Here is a 26,248-nt window from a genome sequence, read left to right on the forward strand (position 1 = left end):
CTCCATAGCTCTTTTTCTGAATGTGGAGAATATTAAATTTCTTATAATACAAACAAAAAAGAAATACTATCACAATTGTAGAATTTGTTCACATTCACTAATAATAGAAGGCAGGTCCTCCTCTCTGGCAGATCCAACTAAACTCCAATTTGCCTAATTCTTGCCCCAGACAACCTAGAATCCATCCAGATTGCTTGACTTGCTCACATGGCTTAGGTAACTGGCAGTCATCAACTTTTCCTTCAGGGAAGACAAAAGGTTAAACAATCTACTATCTGCCCTGACACTGTCTTCTAAAGACTTCCTGGCCTTACCACATGCCCTGTGTATATGCCCTGCAGTTCATAACACTTTCATTTGACCTGATGACCTAAAGGATGCCTGTTTGGGTATTGTTACATGCCTTTCTGGTGATTTTTGAACTTTTCCCTTTATCTGGCAGCTGAATTCCCTTGTCTTCTTCCAATTAGAGTTGTGAACCTGACCAACTACTTTTGACCTTTGGTCCCTCATCACCAAAACTGGGACACTAATGCACTTTTAGTGGAATTGTGAATTGTTCCAACATTCTGGGGACCATGGAACTATGCCTAAAGGGCTATAAAACTGCGTATAACTTTTGATCCAGCAATACCACTACTAGGTCTGTATTTGAAAGAGATCAAAAAAAGGGAAAAGGACCCATTTGTACAAAAATATTGATGGCAGCTCTTTTTGTGATATGTGGTAGCAAAGAATTGGGAACTGAGGGGATGCCCATCAAGTGAGGAATGGCTGAACAAGTTGTGGTGGTATATAAAGGTAATGGAATACTACTGTGCTATAAGAAATGATGAGCAACATTATTTCAGAAAAACCTGGAAAGACTTACATAAAACTGATAAAAAGTAGAGTAGAACTAGGAGAATTTTGTATACAGTAACAGCAACACTGTACCATGAACAATTGTCAATGACTTAGCTATTCTCAACAAAATAAAGATCCAAGACAATTCCAAAGGACTCATGATGAAAAATGCTATCCAGAGAAAGAACTGATGGAATATGAATGCAGATCAAGGCATACTATTTTTCACTTTACTTTTTTCGTGGGTTTTTCTGTGTCTTCTTTCACAACATGACTAATATGGAAATATGTTTTATATGATTGCATATGTATAACCTAGAAATCAAATTGCTTACTGTCATAGGGAAAAAGAAGGGGGGAGAAAATTTGGAACTCAATTTTTTAAAATATGAATTTTTGTGGACAGCTAGGGGGCGCAGTGGATAAAGCACTGGCCCTGGATTCAGGAGTACCTGAGTTCAAATGCGGCCTCAGACACTTGATACTTACTAGCTGTGTGACCCTGGGCAAGTCACTTAACCCCCATTGCCCCGCAAATAAAAACAAAAACAAATATGGCCTCAGACACTTGACACTAGCTATGTGACCCTTGGCATGCCCCACCAAAAGAAAAAAAAAAAGGATTTTCTTTACATGTAATTGAGAAAAATATTATTTAAAAAATAAACTTTGCAGGGCAGCTAGGTGGCACAGTGGATAGAGCACCGGCTCTGGATTCAGGAGGCCCGGAGTTCAAATCTGACCTCAGACACTTGACACTTACTAGCTGTGTGACCCTGGGCAAGTCACTTAACCCCCATTGCCTCACCAATAAATAAATAAATAAATGAATGAAATAAACTTCCCTATTTCCGTAAAGAGCACTATTGTTCTAGTTTCCCAGGTTTATAACCTTAATATTATTCTAAACTTATCATCCTTACTTCATATAACCAATCAGTTGTCAAAATGTGGCAAATGATTTCTACCCCTAAAACATGTCCACCTCTTTCATCTCAGCTCTTTTCTCTACTTATGCCACTACTACCTTATATGTATATATATTATACACAGAGAGTTATGTGTATATATAAAACAATGTGTGTGTATGTATGATTAGAAAGGTTGCCCAAGTAACAGGGGAAGGATTGGTTGACTTCTGCTTCAAAATTCTGTAAACATGAATTTAACAGGCAAACATCTTGAATATGTCCCTTTATATACAACTTCAACAGTAAAATTTCACATACTGACTTTCCATTTAAAGAGAGACGCAGATCTATATATGAACAATGCTTATCCAGACATCATAGACAGCTTTAATTAACCACATAAAGCCATAGGTAGGTATGCACTCATGCTACAGGACAGACATGGGTAGATGCCTACTGCAACTATAGATAGAAGCACCTGGTCAATAAAATTGTCAAGCAGTTATTTTGGTCACAAACACTTAGTTGTAGGATTTTTAAACCATAAACCATATAAAATTACTTCCTCTAACCTATCTTTCTTATCCCTTTCAAATGAAGATGACTGCTCTCAACTTGAAGGAAAAGAATTTTGACTCAATCTACAAGATCTCTTCTAACAGTATATCAGCTTCTTTACTAAATGGACTTATGTTATTTTTTCATCTTTGTATCCCAAGAAACAGCACTGCATACATTGCACAGTAGCATTCAAATTTAACCAGATTTAATTATTCATAGACTACATTTTAATAAAAAACTTTTTTAAAGCCCTTTCAATATTTTCCCATATCCATACAATTTCCTGCCAGCTAACTTTATCTGTTTTTGTTTTCTTCTGTTTGAGCAGAAATCCTCTAGTTCCTGCTTATCAATAGCTCAATACTTTAGTTCAGAGCAATACTTAGGTAGAAAAGACAAGTGGAATAGGAGAATAGTGGAAGAGAAAATTTACATTTGGTTGTTCCCATAGCAACCATTTTAGATCTCTCTGATTCAGCCTGCCTTCTTTTAAAGGGAACACAGTCCCCTTGTAGTTTCAACTTTTTAAAGATGCAGGTGGCACTTTATAAGCTGCTTGGATTTTCAAGGATAATTATAAGAGAATTTCATCTTGCTGACTTCAAAACTTAATATACTGAGGGCAGCTAGGTGGCACAGTTGGATAGAGCACCGGCCCTGGATTCAGGAGGACCTGAGTTCAAATCCAGTATCAGACACTTAACACTTACTAGCTGTGTGACCCTGGGCAAGTCACTTAACCCCAATTGCCTCACTTAAAAAAACAAAACAAAACAAAACTCAATATACTGGTAAGATACACCTCCATAGCATACACTTTATAAATGTCTGTTGAACTGAACTTAATTTTAGTCTTACATGATCAACTGTCAAATATTTGTTATTTTTTCCTACAATGAGTTAAGATTCTGGCACATCATTATATCAAATGAATAGTGTAAAAGCTGTCTTTAGGATGCATGCACCATATAAGGTGAGGCATTCAACTGAAAGCATGCTATACAAAATTTCTCACTTAAAAAAATGTTGCCAAATCTATCTTTGAGCCTATGCAACATACTCTTCATTGTCCACTCACCGAAAATCAAAGCTAACAAGTAAGGTGAACTAGAGATACTAATGCAAGAATGAAAATTTGACCTTATAGGTTAACACTGAGACTTGGTAGGATATGACTTATGCCTAGAATATGGCTCTGAAACTACACAATTTACTCAAAAGGGAAAAGAATAGATAGGTTAAAGAAGAAGAGGGGCTCACCACAGAGTAAGAGTGAAAACTCCACCACAGTGGAGAATATTGGGGTGAAGATCAATCAAGAGGCAGAACAGATGTGATACTGTCACATGAATATAATAGAGAACACTTTTACAGAGCAGAAAAACAGGAGTACAGAAACAGATCACAAGCCTGGCATAAGACATATCATAGTAGTGGGCAATCTGACATTTACAAGATACCTCTTTCAGCTAAAAACAAGACAGTTACAGGCACACCAAAACACTGTTGATAGAACTATGAAACTGTACCAGTCATGCCTGAATATAATTTTGAATTATGCAAATAAAATAGCTAAAATGTTAATATACTCTGACCCCGAGATTCCATTTCTAGTCATAAACTCCAAGAAGATCTTTGACAAAAAGGCTTCATAGTCACCAAGTTCACAAAAAGTTGTTTACAACAACACTTTTTGTGGTAATAAAGAACTATAAACAAATTAGATGCCCATAGATTAGGAACTAGCCAAACAAAATGTGAAACCATGAATGTAATGGAATATAATTGCTATAAGAAATGTCAAATAAAAAAAAAGAAATGGCCAATGCAGAGAAACATGGGAAGACTTACAACAATTGATACAAAGTGAAGTAGAAAACAATATGCACAACAATTACAAAAACATAAGTGGAAAGAACAATCACAAAATAATTTTTAAAATGAATGCCGCAAAATTAAAAACAATAAGCTTGACCCTGAGAAAAAGGAAGGAAATATGAGAAGGCAATTTCCTTCACTTCTTTGATATGTGTGTTGGGGTGGGAGAGATTCAATCTACTGATTAGCTTTGCTGTTTTTTGTTTTCTTTTTCTTCTTTAAAAAATTCTGTTAAAAGGGATGGCTTTGAGGTAGAGAAGGGGAAGAATATAGGGGGATATTTAGGTGATGTAAAAACAAAAGATAGCAATAAAAAAAATCTATTTAATGTTTTAAAAGCAAAGCAGCTAACAATTTCATATCTTACCCTAATGATCATTAATTTCATCTTCCCCAAAATGGAAGAACCAACAAAAGGAACTGCCATTCTGGACCTGATTTTCACCAACAAGGAGTCACTCTTTGCTGGGATGGAAATGCAAGTAACTTTAAGGAGAAGAGATTTCTCCATCTTAGAATGTATGAAAGAAAACAGGAAAGTAATACACCCTAGATTCTAGTAGGGAAAAATTCAAAGGGTACAGGGAAAGAATAAATAACATTTGAATCATCTGAAATTTTGTGAAGTCAGCCCAAGAGAGGTAAGAAGTTTTTAAAAATGGACAAAGACAACAAAACAAGCATTTTTAAAGCACTATTATGTACCAGGCACTGTACTAGGAACTGGGGGTATGAAGATGAAAATGAAATAGTCCTTGCCCTTAAGTGCATTATATTCTATTGTCAGAAGCAAAATGTACACATCCAAGTATAAATAAAATGACAAATAATATGGGGTGGGGAAAGGTTTCACATAGAGAAGACGGCTGAGTTTTAAAGGAAATTAGATTCAAAGGGGCAGATCTAAGAAGCAAGTTCATTTCAAGAATGAAAGTGGGGGATTTAGGAAGAGGTAGAAAAAGGAGGTACTGTCCAAAATAAACAATGTCAATACACAAGGAATTTACCAATTAACTCAGATTTAATTTTAAAAGATGTGTATGGGGGCAGCTAGGTGGCGCAGTGGATAGAGCACCGGCCCTGGAGTCAGGAGGACCTGAGTTCAAATCCGACCTCAGATACTTGACACTTACTAGCTGTGTGACCCTGGACAAGTCACTTAACCACCACTGCCCTGCAGAAAAAGGAAAAAGAAAAAGAAAAAAGATATGTATGACAAGTTCTGGTAAGTACAGTGTCATTATTAATTTGGGGAATAAATAGCTAAACAAATTGTAATGTGCTAGAATATTATTGTGCTGTAAGAAACAATTAATATTTTGACTGTAAGAATCCTGGAAAGATCTGTATGATCTTATGCAGTGAAATGAGCAGATCCAAGAAAACAGTATAAACAACAACAATGTAAATGAAAAGAATAACCACAAAGCAAACAAATATGAATGTTACAAAATCACAAAAAAACAAGCACAGCTCCAAGGAAAATATACAAGAGGAAGCCTCCTCCCTACTTCTCTGAAGGGGTGGGAGGGACGTGGGCATGGTACATTACACATTTTCAGATTTTTCCAAAGTGTCAATCAGTTTTGCTCATTTTTTCCCTCTTCTCTTTTTTTCTTTAAATAATATTGTTATATGGGATGGCTCTCAGGGAGGGGAGATGGATGAGGAAAGATAATTTGGTGAAGTAAAAAAAGATATTATTAAACGTATATTTTTTAGAAAAGAACAGTGTAACTTGTACTAAAGCACATAATGAACTGAGGCTAAGAAGGAATGGACAAAAAAGGTTGGGGTTTGGGTGATTGGTTGTTTTTTTGTTGTTGTTATATTGAGGTAAAGAAGTAGATCAAAGAAGCATCAGGAACTCTGCTTGGGAAAAATAGGATGATGATTACAGGAAACAAAAAAGTAAAACTAGTCTTATATTCTCTGCCAAGGAGAATTTTATCTTTGGACTGCAAAGGGTAAAACAAATATGGTTAACAAAGGAAACTATATTCCTTAATTACCAAAACTGAATATTAATATGGGTAGGCGAAGACAATATAATAAAAATATAATAAAAATGACTACCCTACCCTAAATTAATCTATTTATTTAGTGCCATACCAATCAAACTACCAAAAAATATTATAAAGCTAAGAAAAAATAACAACAAAATTCAACTGGTGGGGCATCTAGGTGGCACAGTGCATAAAGCACCAGCCCTGGATTCAGGAGGACCTGATTTCAAACCGGCCTCAAACACTTGACACTTACTAGCAGTGTGACCCTTAGGCAAGTCACTTAACCCTCATTGCCCCCCAAAAAACCAAAAACAAACAAAACAAATAAAATTCATCCGGAAGAAGAAAAGCTCAAGAATATCAAGGGTATCAATAAAAAAATATGAAAGAAAGTAGTCTAGTAGTACCAGATCTCACAACTGTATTACAAAGCAATAATTATCAAAATAATCTGGTACTGGCTGAGAAATGGTGAGTGGTGGATCAGTGGAACATAATAGATAGGAATTACACTATTCTAATGGTTTTTTGTTTTTGTTTTTTGGTGAGGCAGTTGGAGTTAAGTGACTTGCCTAGGGTCACACAGCTAGTAAGTGTTAAGTGTCTGAGGCTGGATTTGAACTCAGGTCCTCCTGACTCCAGGGCCAGTGCTCTATCCATTGTGCCACCTAGCTGCCCCAGAATTACACTATTCTAAATGACTATAGTAATCTAGTATATGATAACCCCAATGATCCAAGTTTTTGGAACAAAAACTCATTATTTGACAAAAACTACTGGGAAAACTGGAAAACAGTATGGCATAAACTAGGTATAGACCAACATCTCACACCACATACTAAAATAAGGTCAAAATGGGTACAAGATTTACATGTAAAGTGTGATACCACAAGTAGGAGGGCATAGAATATTTTGTCAGATTTATGGAGAGGGGAAGAATTTAGGACCCCCAAAAAATATACAGAGCATTACAAAATGTAAAATAGACAATTTTGATTATATAAAATTAAAAAATTTTCCCACAAACAAAACCAATATTACCAAGGTTATAAAGGAAGCAAAAAACTGGGAAAGAATTTTTGCAGCAAGTATCTCTGATGATATATAGAGAATTGAGTCAAAGGATATGAACAGGCACTTTTCAGATAAAGAAATCAAAGCTATCTATAATCATATGAAAAAAATGCTCTAAATCACTATCAGAGAAATGAAAATTAAAACAGCTCTGAGGTATCACCTCACACCTATCAGAGTGGCTAATATAAGAACAAAGGAAAATGTTGGAGTTGAAGGAGATGTGGGAAAACTGGGATGCTAATTGGTGTAGTTGGTGTAGTTGTGAACTAGTCCAACCATTCTGGAGAGCAATTTGGAACTATGCCCAAAGGGCTATTAAACTGCATACCCTTTGACCCAGCAATACCACTACTAGGTTTATATCTCAAAGACATCCCAAAAAAAGAGTAAAAAGACCTATTTGTACAAAAATATTTATAGCAGTTCTTTTTGTGGTGGCTAAGAATTGGAAATCAAAGGGATGCCCATCAATTGGGGAATGGCTAAACAAGCTGAGGTATATGATTGTAATGGAATATTATTGTGCCATAAGAAATGACAAGTAGGATGATTTCAGAAAAGACTTAGATGAACTGATGTACAGCGAAGTGAGCAGAACCAGGAGAATGTTGTACATAAGAGACAGCCATATTGTTTGATGAAGAACTGTGAATGACTTAACTATTCTCAGCAATACAATAATCTAAGACAATCCCAAAGGACTAATGATGAAGCATACTCTCCACCTCCAAAGAAAGAACTGATGTTCACTGAACACAAACTGAAGTATGCTGTTTTTCATTTTTTTCTTAAGTTTCTTATACAAAATGACATGTATAGCCTATATCTCATTCCTTACCACTTCAGGGGGAGGGAAGGAAGAAGGGACAGAATTTGGAACTCAAAACTTAAAAAACAAACAAACACTGCCCCCCAATATTACAATTGAAATCCTCATTAACATTGTGTAATTCTCAGAATTTTAATGTCTAGATCACAGTACCCCTAGCTAATCTTCTGATCAAATTCTCAGTCACTCAACCCTCTTGTTAAGTCAAGTATAAATTCAGTAGGTACATTCTGTAATACCAACTCATTGTTGCCATAACATACATATTCAACAGTGATGATACTGATCCAATATAAGAAGAACACGAACTCAAAATTGCTTTTCAAATGATGGTAATGGGATGTATCCTGAGTTGTCCACATTCTTTTCAACCTATATTGCCCAATGACCAAGAATTTACTTTGTGAGATGATTAATAGTGATCACGCATGCAATTTGCAGCCTTGGAACAGAAGCTTTATTTTTTGTGTCTTGAGAATACTCATCTCTAGAGGGTTATATTTGGTGGGACAAGGTTATATATGAGATGATGTTATAATATTCTCTTTCTGGGACTTCTAATAGTTCAATTCAAATAATATCATAAAATAAAACTGATTATATTTTAGCTGACAGGAAATTAATAGTTACTAATGTGGGAGCATTTCCAAATAAGCTATTTCTATAAAGACTAATTACTTATTAAAACAAAGATCAAAACCAGTACCAACCAAGAATATAAAAATGAGGAGATAAAGCAAGCAGTTGAGTCAACTTTGATTTGATTTGGAAAAAATAAGAAAAGTAAAAAAGAACAGATATTGACAAAGACTATTAGCACATTATTAAGAAGTTTAACTGCTAAATCAATTCCTTCAATGAGATCAAAGGATTCTACAAACTGCCTCAGCCAACAAAAACTTGACCTCCTTACTGCCAAGTAGATATTTTGGAGCAACAATTTAAGAATGGCTTAGAGTATAATGTTATTTATTGATCTAAAGGAAAATGAGAGTAGAAAAGAATGAGCAACATAACTTCATAATTCAGCAAGAAACAGTAGAGGGAAAAACAAATTTGCAGAAAGCTTGGCAAGAGACTCAATTAAATAAAATCACTGCCCAGCATTTTAAGGATAAATTTGGAAAAGCAATAAACTAGCAAAAAAAAAAAAAAAAAGATAGGTGACTGCGACTGACATAAATATCTCCTAAATCAATACTTCCAATCCTACACCCCACCCCCACCCCCACTTCATTACCAAATTCTCCTGGAAGTCCTGCAAGAATTGTAAATCAGAACTTCTGGTCAAAATGACAGCCTGAATCAGAGGCAGATTGCCCAACTCCCTCATAATACCCCAGCAAATAATCCCCAGCAAAACCCTGCAATTTGTACCAGATGAATAATGTTCAAGAATAGGAAACTATAGTGACTTCTTTCACCCAAGAAAAGTACAAAAGGTCAGTCAGATGTCCGCAGGCAAAAGAAAAGGGAACTTCCAGCAAAGCCAATGCCACCTAAAAATAGTCTCTCCAAGAAACTGGCCAGGGATATGTATGAGCAACAAGGCTTTGCATCTAAAGGCAGTAAGAATGAAGAGCAGTCCTGAGAAAGCCCCAAAGGGTTCAAAAAGCCCTGGAGTGAGGACCTTTGAAGTTATAGGGAGCAGCAGTGGGTACTAATTGGCACAGAATAGCAAAACTGAATGAAACACCAGGCCCAAGGGCTCTGAGGTCCCCAATCTGAGGTCCTAACATGTCAGGAGCCCTTGAAGATCCAGTATTCTGAACCTCAAAGCTCATGGCAGAATTTGAACTGCAGGAGATAGAAATTAATACAAGGACTCAAGGTGAAAGCAAACAGGGAAGACTACTCCCTCAAGAAAAAGTGCAACAGAAGGTCAAGCCTGGTCCCAGAATAAAGCCAAAATTCAGCAACTACAGATGGATAGTCAAGAAAATCCAAGAAAACATCATGTATCAAAAGTATGCAAATCTATATATTTCCCTCAAAAGAAGTAACTGCATAATTATGGTAAGCAGAGAGTCAAAGGAAAAAAAATGGACTTTCCACCAGGACTACATAAATACCCAGCAGAAATGAAGGGAGAGCTATTTTAAATAAAAGATCTTGATGAAATAATTGGAATAAATAGCTTAAAAGAAAAAATAGCAAATATTGCTCAAGTAATGGACTCCCTGAAAACAATAACAATGCAAAAAGAAATCAGTGACTGGGTGAGACAAGAGAAATTAGGAAAAAAAACAAAAGACTGGTGGGGAAAATGTCGTTATTGAAACGATCAAAATGTCCCTATCTCTGACCCAAAAGACAAAAAATGTGAACTTTTTTTTTGTTTTTACAAAAAGTTATATTTAAAGTTGTAAACAAAAGCTAAAATATTCACACTGAACAATAATTGTGAATAGGTAGTACTTTCTCACATGAAGCAAATAAATAGACAACTCAATTTCATAGCAATAGGGATTACAAGTACAACAAATTCAAAGAAGTGAACCTTAGACTTCAGTTTCAACATTACTCTCTTCTCCTAAATCTGCTAACAGTGAAATTTATTCATTCGAATTTTCTCTTCATTTCATGATGCTGAAAAGCAATGGAATGGCCAAAAGGTTAAGGAGGAATTAGAAGACAAGGTATCATCTAGGGCAAATCATTATCTGGATAATTTTTAAATGGCTATATAATATATAATTCTGACAAAAGTTTTCTTGTAGAGTTTTCTGGTAAGTAGCTATTAGTTAGAAATAATAGACAGCTATAAGGAAAAGCACAGAGGATACAAACAAAGCACAACAAAGAAATGTAATACCTGTATATCCTTCTTAACAGGTTTAGTTTTGTTATCAAAAATTTTTTTCCTAAATTCAAGAAGAACTTCTTTGCAGTCCTCAAGATGAACTTCTGGCTCCCAAGTATCATCATCAGAAGTGTATCCTTTCCATCTAACTTTGTAAAGAATTTTACCCTGCAATGAGAAATAAAAAACCTGTAAAAACCAAGGTTATTTGCTCATTATTCCGTAATAAAATCACCCGCCAAGTTATAATTGCTTGATATATGACAAAAGGTGACTTGAATTCTGTTTCTAAATGGAAGTTTTTAATTCTACACACCACCTAAAACAACATTTCATAGTATATTCTGAATAGTGTAATTCCACATGCTACATATCATTCAAGGAGAAAATTTCCATGGTAGTAACTGTTTACTAACTCATAATCTATTGAGAGGAAAGAGGGAAACATGAGAAGTGAGGGGAAATGGGGAAAAAAGTCCTGGACATCCTAAACTCTTATCACAATCTTATATGTAGCTAATGAAGTTCATTTCTCTCATGAGAGAAAAGAGCCATGTATGAACCAAACCAGGGATCACACCTCACTCTGGCACCATGGCCAGAGTAAGGTTTCTCTATTTCAACATGCTATGTCCCCTTCCTTATAATAGCCTCACCTTACTATCCAGGGTTCTAACCAACTAGTGGCTAACCACTACCCCTGGAATGGTATGCCCTACCTTTCCCTCTCCCTACCAAAGACTTTCTATTACACTCTTATTTTTTCCCATGTCTCCTCCATCAAAATATACCATATCATTCTTTGTGGTCCCTTCTTTACTGTCCTCTGGAATTTATGACTTTAATACTAATAACACTAATTAGCACTAATATATTATTTCTAATCAACAAACACTTATTAAGCACCCTACATGTGCAAATCAATGTCCTAGGCCATGGGGATAGATATAAAGTTTAGGTAAATCATAGTTACTAACATCATGGAGGATATTTCTTTAAGCTCCAAAATATTGCTGGTCCAAATTAACCTGTGAAACAGGGGTACAAAACTTGTTAATATCTTGAAACCAGTGGTTTAAGTACAAAGAGTGTAATGGATCTTTTTCTTTTCTTTCTTTTTTTTTTGGGGGGGGGGGAAGGGAGGTGGGACAATGAGGATTAAGTGACTTGCCCAGGTTCACACAACTAGTAAGTTTCAAGTGTCTGATACCCAATTTGAACTCAGGTCCTCCTGAATCCAGGACTAGCACTCTATCCACTGCTCCACCTAGCTGCCCCTACAGATCTTTTTCTTGAATTGTATATTGTTAACTTCTATGAGGTTTTCACCCTTAAAAAAACATCAAACAAACTTGCTTCTTCAAATTAACAAAATAAAGTTAATATTTTACAGGCATAAACAAACCAATTACTTGAAGTAATAGAGGAATACTGACTTGGAATCAAAGAACCTAAATTCAAGGACTGGCTATACCACTTAATCATATGAATGCAATTAAGTTACTAAACTTCTTAGAAACACATACACACACACATTTGTATACATTTTAATATATTTTTGATGAACTTGGTGTTAGACCCAAATTTCATAACTAGGCAGCCAAAGATGTTGTTTGACTTGAGGTTTATAATCTAATTATAAATATAAGACTTGCTATTATCTTTTCATTTCCTTCCTACTCCCTCCCTCAGGTTTCTCTTCTTCTACCTTCTTCCTTGTCCCCTAAAATATTCTACATTTGGCTTCCGAGCTGAGATTTGGACATATTTCAGTTAACATTTCTTCCCTCTTCTCCTCTCAACCATCTGATAAGCTTCCATTCCAAACATCTGTATGTCCATAGGGAAGTCCTTAACCTCTCTTAGCTTCAGTTTCCTCATTTGTAAAATAGATGGTATCATTATCACAGAGTTGTTGAGTCTTTAATGAAATAATATACATAAAAAGCTCAGTAAACTTTAAAATGATATATAAATTTCAATGATCATTTTTATTATACTGATGCTTTAAAGGAATACTCTAAGAAACATCTGAGAAAACTCCCAATATGGGAATTCCTTCTACCAGAAGCAGGAAATGGACTAGAGAAGCAATAACTAATTCCTACAGAATTATTTGAGGAACACAGATGTTCAGTAATTAGCTCAGAGTTGTGAAGCCATTAAATGTCAAAAGCAGAATCTGAACCCAGAACACCCTGACTTCAAGTTCAGCACTGAATCCACGGTGCTACACTGCATCTAATGCTTTACTGGCATTAAAATGTCAAAGTACTGTAGTGTATTATGATTTTTGTGATTCTACTAATTCAGGATCTTCTAAAACACTGATCAATAAGCTGCAAAGGTACTCAAAGCTGGACAAAACAAGCAGAAAATTGTAAATACCTTCTAAGCACACTTAACTAATCAATGCAAAAATACATAATCCTATTAACTTGGGTTTTGTTAGTACAGATACTACCAATTTCTGTGATTTTGCATCCTGCAACTCTACTGCAGCTCTTCTCATTAGTTTCTTTTTTTTTTTTTAGTGAGGCAATTGGGGTTAAGTGACTTGCCCAGGGTCACACAGCTATTAAGTGTTAAGTGTCTGAGGCGGGATTTGAACTCAGGTACTCCTGACTCCAGGACCGGTGCTCTATCCACTGCACCACCTAGCTGCCCCTCATTAGTTTCTCTGATGGATTCTCTGGGGTTTTCTAAGTAAACCATCATATCACTTGCAAAAAAAGATAATTCTGTTTCCTCTTTGACAGTGTTTCTTTTTTTATTTAATTTTCTTGTCTTATTTAGAACTCTAACAAATAATAGTGGGGAGAGGGAAGCAATTTATTCGGGCAATATTAGGTTTACAGACAAAGGGATAACGAAAAAATAAAAATAAAAATCATGACAACTACGTTAGGAATACTAAACACCCAGCAACTCAACTCCCACATATAAATTGTATTCAAGTTACTTTCTCATGTCCTACATTTCATATCACTAAAGCCAAGGCTAACTCTGTTAGCAGCTTGCTTTGTAGGTTTAAAATAACATTTAAGTGGAGCAATGTTCAATAATAAGGAAGTAAGCCCAACAGTTAAGTCAAAGATTTTTAAAAATTTTATTTTATACTTATCAGGTAAGTTTAAAAAAACAAAATAATTCTATACTCTTGCATACAAAATTGCATATATTCCCTGATACATCGAGACCTGAAGTCATACACTTCAGACCAAGATCAACTATGTTATATGCTAAATACCTTTTTCTTAGATTTATTACAAGCAACTTCCAATATGCTTTTAAACCAAATCCCAACAATCAAATAAGAAAAATTACACTATTTTATCAAGCTAACATACTTTAAATTCAGTAGTATAACAAATTGACATTTGCATAGCACTTTATACTTTACAAAGTATAACACATACATTGATTCTAGTAACGTTGTCCCTAATTTAAAGATGAGGTTTAAAGAATTTAAGTGTCACATTAACTATTAAGTTGCAGAGATGGAATTTAAACTTGAGTCCTCCATCTCCAAATCCGAGGAATGAATGTTCTTTCCTCTATTCTATAACTGACCCAATAGAAATTTGATAAAGTCTCACTAAAACTTTAGAATCTAATATACTGTAGTTTAAACTATGTACCCCAAAAACATTAAAACAAATTCTATAGTGAGTCTAATAGAATGTAATTAGTCTTTAAACTTGTTTTGTTTTTTGTCAGATTTCATTTATTCAAGAAGGTGAAATGCAGTCAAACGTATACGAAGTTACTTTGAAGAGACTGAAAACTCAGGGCAGTGAATATTTTGTTAGTAAAATTTGTATGGGTGTGATACTTCAGATCCACATAGCTTTTTGAATGAAATATCTCTATATCTGGACTTTAAAAACACTATGAGGTTCTACCTTCCAAACTTCTATCGATGAGACCAACCCTCTCTTGGTCCCAGGCTCCTCAGATAGACATCCACCTTTTTTCCCCCTCTCTTTCCCCTGGCAATGTAAAGTTCTGTCAATTCTACCTCCCCAATCTATCTTCCATCTGCCTTAAAAGAAGAGTAAGAAGAAATTATAATAAAATGGAAACCACGAATTTATTTTCTATTAAGTCTCTTACTAAATGATGGTTCATTAAATAAGTTATATTCTTGAAGAGGGCCTAATATTTCTCTTTCTTTTAAAGCAGTATATAAATGTGGCCTACTATTATTACTCCAACAAATAGAGGGCTGACTGATGGGGCAATATGCAGTAGTGATAAGGTTGAGAATTATGAAGACCTAGGCTCAAGTATTCCCTCCAATATGTATTAGCTATGTTACCACAGGCATGCTGCAACCTTTATGAGCCTGTTTCCACACTTATAAAGTAGGGGTGATAATAATAATCTACATCACTGGATTTTTCACCATACTTTGCTAATCTCAAGGTTTTAGGCATTAGTGTGTAAGTAGGAACAGAAATATATAAATATTGAGCAAATTCCTGTATTTTCTGTAATACAGATCAATTTTATCAGCAAATATTTATTGTCTATCTCCTATATCCAAAGTACTATATATATGCACAGAGAATATGAAGAGGTTCAAAACAGTTCACTAGAGCCAAGGCAATCAAGAAAGAGAGCCACACAAAGCAGTGTATAATAGAATTAAATGAGTGTTTAGAAAACTCCCATAAGAATTGGAGGGATGGGGAGAGGAGAGATGATCACAACTGGCTATGGGTATCCTATCATTTCAAACTAAAGATAAAGATTCTGTTCTTCCATTTAATAATAATTCATTCATACGGACTTTTGCTTTATACCTTCAACCCTCTGTACCTTCCTCAAAATGTTTACCAAGGCCCCAATCCATTCCAGCCTATAGGCAAGTACTCCTATCATCATCTTCCTATACTCAGTGCCATTCTTAACATTCAGCCGAAGTCCTCATCCAGGCCCTAAATATTTCACATCTTAACTATACTAATCCCCAAACCCACCACCACCATTAGACTCCTCACCTGAATTCCTATTTCCAATCTATTCCACTCAGCAAGTGAAAAGATCTTCAAGCTTTTTTAAAATATCACCTTTCCCACCCCATACCTGCCAAAGCTCCAGTGGCTTCTCACTCACTGCCTCTTTATCATTTCTGACTGCCTAAACCAATGCTCCCTTGCAGAAATCTCTCTCCTCAGCAGACCCCATTCCCATTTCACTGGCTCACGTGAACCCTCGACAGTCAGTCAATTAGCATTTTATTAAGCTCCGATTATGCGCCGTGCACGGTGCTTAGGCCAGGGGATACAGAGCACCCCTCCCTCACTCCAGGCAAAGGGAATAATCCCAGTTCTCAAGGAGCTCAGTCGAATGCCCATGCCAGAAATGACCTCAGCCCTCTGCTGGACACTCACCTCTGTCTAGAGGCTAAGCACACAGAGAAGAGGCCCATCGGCGCTATCCCAGCTCTGGCCACTCTAGCAATTTCCCCGTTTCCACGGCCCAAAGCCTAGACAGGGCTATGCCAACGTCAGCCCCTGCAAGGTGGGCTTCCTAGGACGACAGGGTGGGCAGAGATGGGCGTCGACAAGACACAGGAAGCTCCCAGCAGAGGCAGGGGGTGAAAGGAGGCCGGGCTGGCTAGACTCCCCCCGGCCTGAGCCGGGGGAGCGCCGTCCCCACCCCTGGGAGACCGGGCCCTGGCGGGGGGGGGGGGGGCAGGGAGGAGGGTCGAGGCCCAGCAGCTGCTATTCCCACCCCCGGGGCAGCCCAAGGGTTTGGGAGCAAGGGCCAGCTCCTTTCCCGGGCCCTTCAAGGGGAGAGAACTCGGCCTGACCCACCGCCTCTGAGGAGGAGGGCGGGCCCGCGGTGTGGGTCCCGCAGACTCCGGGGTCTCCCTTACTCACCGCCTCGGTCTTCACGTCCAGGATCTTCTCCACCTCGAACACATCCTCTTCGTCTTCCTCGCTCTCCCCCACGGCCTCGGCCGCCCGCATGACATCCTCCTTTTCCAGGCCTCCCGCTTCTTCCCCTACTCCCCCCGACGCATCCTCGCTACAGCTATCCGAACCCGAAGCCACGGCCGCGGCACTGACAGCGCCCCCGCCCGCGCCAGTCGCCGCCGCCATGATGTAGGAATTTCAAACCAACAGAGGAAAAGTGGCTGCGACACACGCCTCTCCGGGGTATCTCGCGGGGCAGCGGCCGTCACCAATTGGCTTTGACGGCCGAGCCACGCCATAGCGACCGGGCACCAATGGGAGCGACTCTGCCGCTCAGGAGGAGGCGATTCGCCGGAGCCAATCATCGTGCACGCTGATGGAAACGGGGGCGGGTCTGACTGCGAAACTCCGGAGAGGAAGGCGGAGTCACGGGACCACATGGGGAAAGCGGGAGGGGTTGATGGCCGACTGGGCGGAGGAGAGACGAAGAGAAGAGGAGGAGGAGGAGGAGGAGGAGGAGGAGGAGGAGGAGGAGGGGGGGGGAGGGGAGGACAGTGGGGCTAAACAGCAGGAGAGAGGAAACCGAGCCTGGAGCTCTTTTAAGAGGAAAGGTGGAGGGAGAGGAAGAAGTGAGGCTTTCTCTAGGAAAGAGGCTAGGGCTCCAGTGGGAATTTTTCAATGAAAGGGGGTGAGCCGAAGATGGGTCGTTTTGGGGGTAAAAGAGAGGAGCTCAGTGGGTGGGTATTAGAATGTGTCTTGAAGGTTGATAGGCCCTGCTTAGGACCCTGGGAAGCGAGAGGAGGCGGAGCTGACAGGAGGGGCGGGGCTGCTGCGTTGTCGTCACAGCTGGGAGGGGCTGGAGGGGAGGTCTTGCTCAGGGTTATGGGGCGGGGCTAACTCTTCACCAGTCTTAGAAGGCCGTTAGGATAAAGGGGTGTGGTGGACAGTTCGGGGGTGTGGCCTCCTTAGCTAGGGCCACCGAGATCACGTCCCTTTTTCCCGGCCTGCCTTCTGGATGGCCACTTCCTCCCAACCCCCACTCTTGTCTTCACTCCCAGGAGTTGCAGTCTTCTACCTATGTTAGCGCTTCTCTGTGGTTCACCCAGGATATTTAAAATATTTCATCATCCTTTCTAATTGAGGTCATCCTTCTTAGGCACTTTAAGTTTTGTCCACTTCAAACTCTTTAGTCCCTTGATCCCAACACCCTTCCCTAAATTCTTAAAGCAGCAAGGTGACCCGAAAAGCACGACCCCCTTGACTATTGCAGAGAATATAACCAGGGCCAAAAGTAGAACCTGTCAACGAGATCAGGAATAGCTTTGGGTGAATCATTACAGTTGATATTCATTTCCCACAAGTGAAAAAAATTACTAAGATAAATCATGTAAATGATGATATTGTCCAGTGGTCATCAATAGTGGGGGAAAGGTGGTTGGGAAGTTGTTGGTTTTTTTCCTTATTTCACTTGGCTAAGCCTTTTAAAAATGGTAGCAGTATTTTAATTGAGAATAGGCAGAGTGATAGGGGCTAGAAGATTAGATTCAACAAGTATTTATTGTGTACCTAGGAAGTATCAGTAGTGTGTTGCCATTAATGGCCCAGCTCAAATAACTTAAGTGCAGTCAGTCAATAAATATTTTATTAAATGCCTGTTATGTTGCCAGTCACTATGGGCTATGCTCTGGGAATACAAGGAAAGCAAGAGTCCTTGCTCTTAAGGAGCTTACAGTCTAATGGGAGAAAGAACATGAAAACTACATACAAACAAGATGTATGTATGTAGAATACACTGGCATAATAGAGGGAAACTATTAGGAAGCATTAGGAAAGGCTTTAGAGAAATTATTAAGGCCTTACTAAGATGGCCAGCACTGTGCTAAGTTTGGGAAATACAAATAGAGGCAAAAAGAATCCGATGAAACTACTGATCTAATAAAGTTGAAGTGAAGAAATACTGGGTGCTAGATCACTGAGGAGGGTGCAAGGCATCTGAAGCATAGTTCCAATGCTTAAATAACTTAGAATATTAGATTTAGAGCTGGAAGTTACCTTAGAAGTCATCTATTTCAAGCTTCTCCTTGGCAAGATGAGGAAACAGGTGAAGGGAGTTAAGGGATTCCTACCAGTGCAACACTGATTAACCTTTATCCTGGCCCCACTGCCTGAAAGACAAAGTATGTTTCATCTCACCCCTACTGCAGGGTTTTCTGGTATCCTTAAAAGGATTTTTGGATTAACTAGGGTCTCTGCAAATGGCTGGAAGGGTGACAAGAATAGACATCTTTAGCATCTTCTCTCTTTACCTTTTTGCAAGGATTTGCTTGATTCCTGCCAAGAAGGAAAAGCAGTAGGCCAGGACCAGAGGTTGGTCACTCTCCTCTCAGAGAGAGGGTATGTCTCAGCTTCCTTATTTTGGTTGATTTCATTAGCACTCATGAATTTAATTACCATCTCTATGCTTTTGATTCTCAAATCTACCTATTCTGCCCCAAACTCTGCTGACTTTCAATCTGCCATCTCCAACTGCCTTTCAGACATCTTAATATATCCAAAACACAAATCATTATCATTCTCCCTAAACCTTTCTCACCTTCTTGTTGTTTAGTCATGTGTGATTCTTCATGCCCCCATTGAGGTTTTCTTGGCAAAGATACTGGAGTGGTTTGCCATTTCCTTTGTCATCATTTCTTCTTCCTCATTTTTTTTTAAAGCTGAGAACTGGGGGCAACTAGGTGGCGCAGTGGATAGAGCACCAGCCCTGGAGTCAGGAGGACCTGAGTTCAAATCTGGCCTTAGACACTTAACACTTACTAGCTGTGTGACCCTGGGCAAGTCACTTAACCCCAATTGCCTCACCAAAAACAAAAAAAAAATGAGGAAACTGAGGCAAACAGTTAAGTGACTTGCCCAGAATCACACAGCTAGTACGTGTACGAGGCCAGATTTGAACTCAGGAAGATAAGTCATCCTGACTCCCAGGACCTGGCACTCTATCCACTTTGTTATCTAGCTGCCCTTCCCTAGTACTTGATAGGGCAACAGTATCCTCCCAGTCCCTTAGGCTCACAACCTAGGAATCATCCTGGACTTCTCACTCTCTCTCATCCCCTGATATTTAAAGCTGTTTCCAAGACATGTTGATTTCACCTTTGCAATATCTCTTGAATATTCCCCCTTGTGTTCTCTGATACTGCTACCCTTCTGGTGCAGGCCCTCACCACCTCAGGCCTGCATTAGCATGATAGCCTGCTGGAAGGTCAGCCTGCCTCCAGTCTCTCCCTACTCCCATCCATCCTCTGTTCAGCCACCAAAGTGATTTTCTTAAAGAAGGTCTGATCATAGCACTCAACCTCTGTTCCCCTACCCCCCAATTCAATAAGCTCCAGTGGCTCCCTATTGCCTCCAAGATCAAATACAAAATGCTCTATTTGGCATTCAAAGCCCTTCACAGCCTATCCCCCCCTGACCTTTTAGTCTTCTTATAACTTATTCCCTTGCCATGTTCTCTTTGATCTTGTGACACCACCCTCATTGCTGTTACATGAATCAGATATTCCATCTCTTGACTCCAGACATTTTCTCTGGCTGTCCCTTATGCTTAAACATTCTCCTCTCCTCTGCCTACTGACCTCCCTGATTTATCTTAAGTCCCAACTATAACTCCACCTTCTACAGAAAGCTTTCCCCAATTCCTCTTAATTCTGATGTCTTCCGTCTCTTAATTTATTTATCCTGTATATAGGTTGATTTGTATATATTTGTTTGTTGTCTCTGCCATTGGATTGCAAGCTCCTCAAGGGTCAGGCACAGTGCCTAGCACATAGTTGGTGCATAATAAATGTTAATTGGTTGTTAACCTAGGAAAAGCAATTTTTAGATTCAAGCTAAGTTTCTAATTGCTATTCTTTAAGAAGAAAGGAGGGCATCCAAGCTATATATACAGGATTTTACTCCCTATCAAATGACAGTTCCACAGTGAACACACATAGCAAACAGCAAGCAAACCCATTTATCTATGCCAATAGCAAAACAGAATTCAGTGAAAGCATACATAGGAGAATATATACCTGACAATACAAAGAATGAATGAGGTCTCCCTTTGGAATTGAGATAACTCAACCGAAAGAAAAACTCCCAGATCTCACCCAAGAGGAAAGTCCTTGAAGTCTCTAGTTCTACATGTCAGCTTCTTCCCAGAGTCTTTCCCTTTGTGGACTTGGAGAGATCGAAATGGTATTTCTTCTCTGTTGAAGCTGTAATCCAGAAAAGCCCAGATCTCTCTTCCCTCTAGCTCTAACCAACTCAGCTTAACCCTAACACAGGTGCAGGGCATTGGGTAATCAATCTCCTCAAATGAGGAGAGAATCCCATACAAATGGCCATTTGAACCAAGGGACACAGGGTACACAGGGTATCACAAGGTACACAGGGATCACTGACTTTCTAACTCAAGAACTAGCTTGCTTTCCACTACTCCAAATCTCATTCTAGGAGGGAAGATCAAATGTATATGTAATCCACAGATCAAAAGCAATTTACATAAGATGTTTCTTATTGGTATCATTTGATTACTCAGTGCTCTAGGCCCAAGATAAGGAGGAGTGGAACAGGCAAGAGCTTGAGAGAGAAAAAGAGCTTGATTTTGTGGATTCTAGCTTCCAGATGGTTCCAAATTCTCTTCAAGTCCCTAAAAGAATATTAAGACTTTAAGAAAAAGCTGAGAAATAGCACTGGCCCTGGATTCAGGAGGACCTGAGTTCAAATCCGGTCTCAGACACTTGACACTTACTAGCTGTGGGACCCTGGGCAAGTCACTTAACCATCATTGTCCTGCCAAAAAAAGAAAAGAAAAAGCTGACATGTAGAGAAACCAGCACCTCAATCCCTATACCCAACTTGCTACAGTAGAGACTTAGGAGAATTTTCCTTGAATAAGATCTGGGATTCTTGGGCTGAAATATCTTGCTCCCAATAAAAGAACTTTGTATATTGTCTAGTATGTTTTAAGCTATGTAATTTCTCTGGTTTCTGTTTGCTATTGGTTTGGATATAGAAGTTGATTTGCCATTGGCTACATGTAGTCTTTGTAAAACTGCATTTGATGGGAAAAGGTGCCAATCTTTGGAAATATAGCTTGGGGTACTCCTTCCCTGTAGCAATCAGGAGCTCGGGCTGAACCTAAAAATGATTTCCTCTACACTTATTTAGAGGGGGCAGATATAATTCCAACCTCATACTCTTTCTCTGAGGAGTGCAGAGCCGTCAGCCCTTGTATATAGAACATCCCTCTGAGAAGGGTGGGTGGAGGAGACCCTAGAGATAATCTTATGTTCATGCCTCTGTGTGAATTGCATATAGACAGACCCATGTGGATACATAAATCCTACATGGGAAACACACACCACCCTCCCAAAAAAATAGAATAAATGTCCAAGGCACAGAAAGTCCTAGGACAGAGTCATTCCAGCTTGTTAGGAACTGCCAGATCTAGGAATCACTAGCATAGCTTTTGAGAACTCCATGTCCTTTGAGAACCTGGAGTCGGACTTTAATAGAAGTAGTACAGAATAAATACATGAAATATCACCCTTAGTTATAGAAAAATAACTTCCAGGAAGATAATAATAATAGATGTATAAAGTGCTTTAAGGTTTGCAAAGCATTTTACAAGTTATCTCATTTAAGATACTAGTTTCTTGATATCCTTAAGATATCAAGAAATACTAAAAAGTAATAAAATTATGAGAAACTTTAAAAAAAGTTTTTAGGAAAAAGTGTTCAAAGAAATGAACAAAATGGGCCCAATAGTGGGGAAAATATTGTTAATTAATAGAAGGGGAAGTAGTTAAAGTGAAGCAAAAATATAATCAACAGTAAGAGCAGAAATGAAGTTAGACCTCAAGACATAATAAAATGGATAATGGGCTATATTAGGGGGTATTGCTTCTGTCCACTTTCCTACTTGCCATCTCATAGATTCAAGACACCTAAACAAAGAAATACTGAAGAAGAGTCCTTGAATAAAAATTAACTTAATATTAGTTCACTGAACCTACCTCATACCTTTGTCAAGAAATTGTCTCACTAGAATTAAGAGTTAAATAAAATTTTGGAGCAGAGGCAACAGAAAGTGCCTTGCTTCTCTACCAGTCATTGCTTTAGATTGCCAGAAAATGAGGGAGATCGACTATAGACATTCAAGTGATGAGACCTTTCCTATACAAAAAGGGAAAGTTGAAAAAGACATCTTTGTGAGGTTCTACCCCATCCCCCTATATAGCGTTGGATGCAGATTTAGAGTTTTAAGTTGTATCTTGCTTTATGCTGCTTTCAGCTGTAAAGAAGATCCTCTATGATCTCATTTAAATATCTAATTTTTGTTTCTAGGTTCTCTCTTTCCTCTTCCCTAGCATTGAAACTAATTTGCCACGGAATTACTTTTAGAGAGATATCTACAACCAAAAGTAGGAATTAAAATGGGTAGGAGAATATGACCAAGTCACTTTATTTCAAAAATCCTATAAACAAAGAAAGAGAACAGCTTTATGGGCACAATGAAGGAATTTAAGGAGAAAATGAAATTAACCAAAATATTATGACATGCAAAATTAAGAAGGAACTGAGTATACTGAAGAAATCTCATGTTAAATTGTTAATGAGATTCAACAGAAATGCCCATAAAAATATAAACATAACAATTACTTTAATGAAAACCAGAATTATTTCATAGCACCACAAAATTTCAGGGAGGTTTCTCAGTGGCTGTCTAGTTCAACTGATAGCTGAAAAACGAACAAAAGCTCTACAATCTATTTGACAAGTAAGTGGTCATCTAACATCTGCTCATTGTTCTTAAGTGAGAAAAAAACCATGATGTCCCAAGGCAACCCATTACACTTTTAATTTTTTTTTTTTTCAGGGCAATGGGGGTTAAGTGACCTGCCCAGGGTCACACAGCTAGTAAGTGTCAAGTGTCTGAGGCTGGATTTGAACTCAGGAACTCCTGAATCCAGGCCAGTGCTTTATCCACTGCGCCACCTAGCTGCCCCCATTACACTTTTGAATAATTTTGATAGGCTTCTTTTGTCTTCTGATATCAAACTTAGATTTGTCCTGTTTGAAACTTATGTCCCGTTATTTATGATTCTGAATCCTGGGACTAAGGATAAAGTCTAATGTTTCTTCCACATGACAAATCTTTAAATATTTAAGACAAAAATAATAATATTTATATGGTGCATACCATGTGCCAGGGACTGTGCTAAGAACTTTAAAAATATTACCTTATTTAATCTTTACAACAATCCTGGGAGAGAGGTACAATTATTATCCACATTCCACAATTGAGGTCCCTCTGGTGGTGGTGGTGGCAGCAGCAGCTGTTGTTGGGGCAGCTAAGTGGTACAATAGATGGAGCACTGGCCCTGAAAGTTGGGAGGACCTGAGTTCAAATCTCACCTCAGACACTTACTAGATATGTGACCCTGGGAAAGTCACAACCCCAATTACCTTAAAAACATCCAGAGCCATCTCCAGTCATCTTGATATATATCTTGCCACTGGACCCAGATGGCTTTGGAGGAGAGGGTGAAGTTGTTGATTTTGCACAGCCCTCTCTCACTTAAATCCAAGTCACTGAAAGTCATGACATCACTCCAATGTCCTAGTCCTCTTGGAGAACGAAGGACAAACAACAATTGAGGAAACTGAAGCAAATAGCTTAAATGACTTGCCCAGAGTCACACATCTAGTAAGTGTCTGAGGCTGGATTTGAATGCAGATCTTCTTGACTCCAAGCACAGCACTCTATCTACTGAACCATCTAGCTATCTCCAAGTTAAATTAATCCACAATTCCTTCAACTGATCCACATTTAACATGAATTCAATCACCACTTTAATTGCCTTCCTTTAGATGGTCTCTAGCCCATCAATGTTCTATGGCACCCCGGAAAGCCAGAGCAAGAGAAGACAAAGAAGCTAATGGCTTCCCAGGTGACAGAGTAAACAAAGACTCGCCCATACTGCAAAGACAGTCATCTAGGTCCAGAGCAGCAAGAACAAAGGGCACCATCCAGAAAGCCCTTGAGCCCTCATATAGCCCCAGGATGGAGAGCTTGGAAGTGCTGGACAACAGCAGTGAGCAGTGCAATCCATGCTGAGATCACGACTTAAGACCATGGTTCTGATGTCCCTAACACTCTGTCTAGAGATGTCAAAGAGGGCACTGAAGACCTGGCACTCTGAAGCTCAAAGATTAAAGAAGTCCAAAGCCTAAGAGGTAGAGATAGTTCAAGAAATCAGGGGACCAAGGGGAAAACCAGACAGGGCCAACCACCCTACCCCAAAGCTGGTAGAAAAGCCTGGCCCTGGCACAAAGCCACAGTCCAGTAAATAAAGCTTGGGAAGGAGAGTAAATCAAAGAAAATATCAATTAATATGAAAAAAAGATCACAAATCTAAAGATTCTTCAAAAGAAGGAGCAAGTTTCTCCTTCAAGCAGAGGCTCAAAAGAAAAAATAGACTATTAACAAGGACTATATGAATACCTAGAAGAAATAAAACAGGAAATAAAAAAATTAAAAGCATTTGAGGAAAGAATCAGAAAGAGAATAAATATCTTAGAAGAGAAAGTGGTAAGCCTTAGTCAAGTAGTAGACTCCCTGAAAACTAGGATAGACTAAACAGAAATTAATGAATCCATGAAATAACAAGAAACATTGGAACAAAAATCAAAAGATTAGAAAAAATGGAAGAAAACGTAAAATATCTGACATTTTTTAAAAAAGTGACCTGTTCTTTTCCCCAAAGAGATCATAAAAAAGGGAAAAGGACCCACATGTTCAAAAATATTTATAGCTGCTCTTTTTGTGGTGGCAAGGAATTGGAAATTGAGGGAATGTCCATCAATTGGGGAATGGCTGAACAAGTTGTGGTATATGAATGTAATGGAATACTATTGTGCTGTAAGAAATGATGAGCAGGCAAGTTTCAGAGAAGCCTGGAAGGACTTAAATGAACTGATGCTGAGTGAGATGAGCAGAACCAGGAGAACATTGTACACAGTATCAACAACATTGTGTGTTGATCAACTGTGATAGACTTGACTCGTCTCAGCAATGCAATGGTCCAAGATAGTTCCAAGGGATGGAAAGTGCTCTCCAAATCCAGAAAAAAAAAAGAATTGTGGCATCCAGATGCAGATTGAACCATACTATTTCTATTTTCTTTGTTGAGGTTTTTCCCTTTTGCTCTGATTCTTCTTTTACAGCATGACTAATGCAGAAATATGTTTAATGTGATCGTACATATATAACCTATATCAGATTGCTTGCTGTCTTTGGGATGGGGGAGAGAGGGAGTAAAATGTGAAACTAGAAATCTTATGAATACAAATGTTGAAAA

General features: G+C 38.5%; 1 protein-coding gene across 1 annotated transcript in view; it reads right to left on the minus strand.

Annotated features, from left to right (window-relative positions):
- Nucleotides 1-17,095, minus strand: part of MPHOSPH8 (M-phase phosphoprotein 8) — a 61,095-nt gene extending 44,000 nt beyond the window's left edge. The window contains exons 1-2 of the mRNA XM_043992478.1: nt 16,806-17,095; nt 10,927-11,082 (exon numbers count right to left, since the gene is read on the minus strand). Coding sequence (XP_043848413.1) covers nt 10,927-11,082; nt 16,806-17,027 — 378 coding nt within the window. The 5' untranslated portion in view covers nt 17,028-17,095. The remainder of the gene's footprint in view (nt 1-10,926; nt 11,083-16,805) is intronic.
- Nucleotides 17,096-26,248: the final 9,153 nt, after the last annotated feature.

Source organism: Dromiciops gliroides, chromosome 3 (genome assembly GCF_019393635.1).
Source record: "Dromiciops gliroides isolate mDroGli1 chromosome 3, mDroGli1.pri, whole genome shotgun sequence".
Lineage (NCBI taxonomy): Eukaryota > Metazoa > Chordata > Mammalia > Microbiotheria > Microbiotheriidae > Dromiciops > Dromiciops gliroides.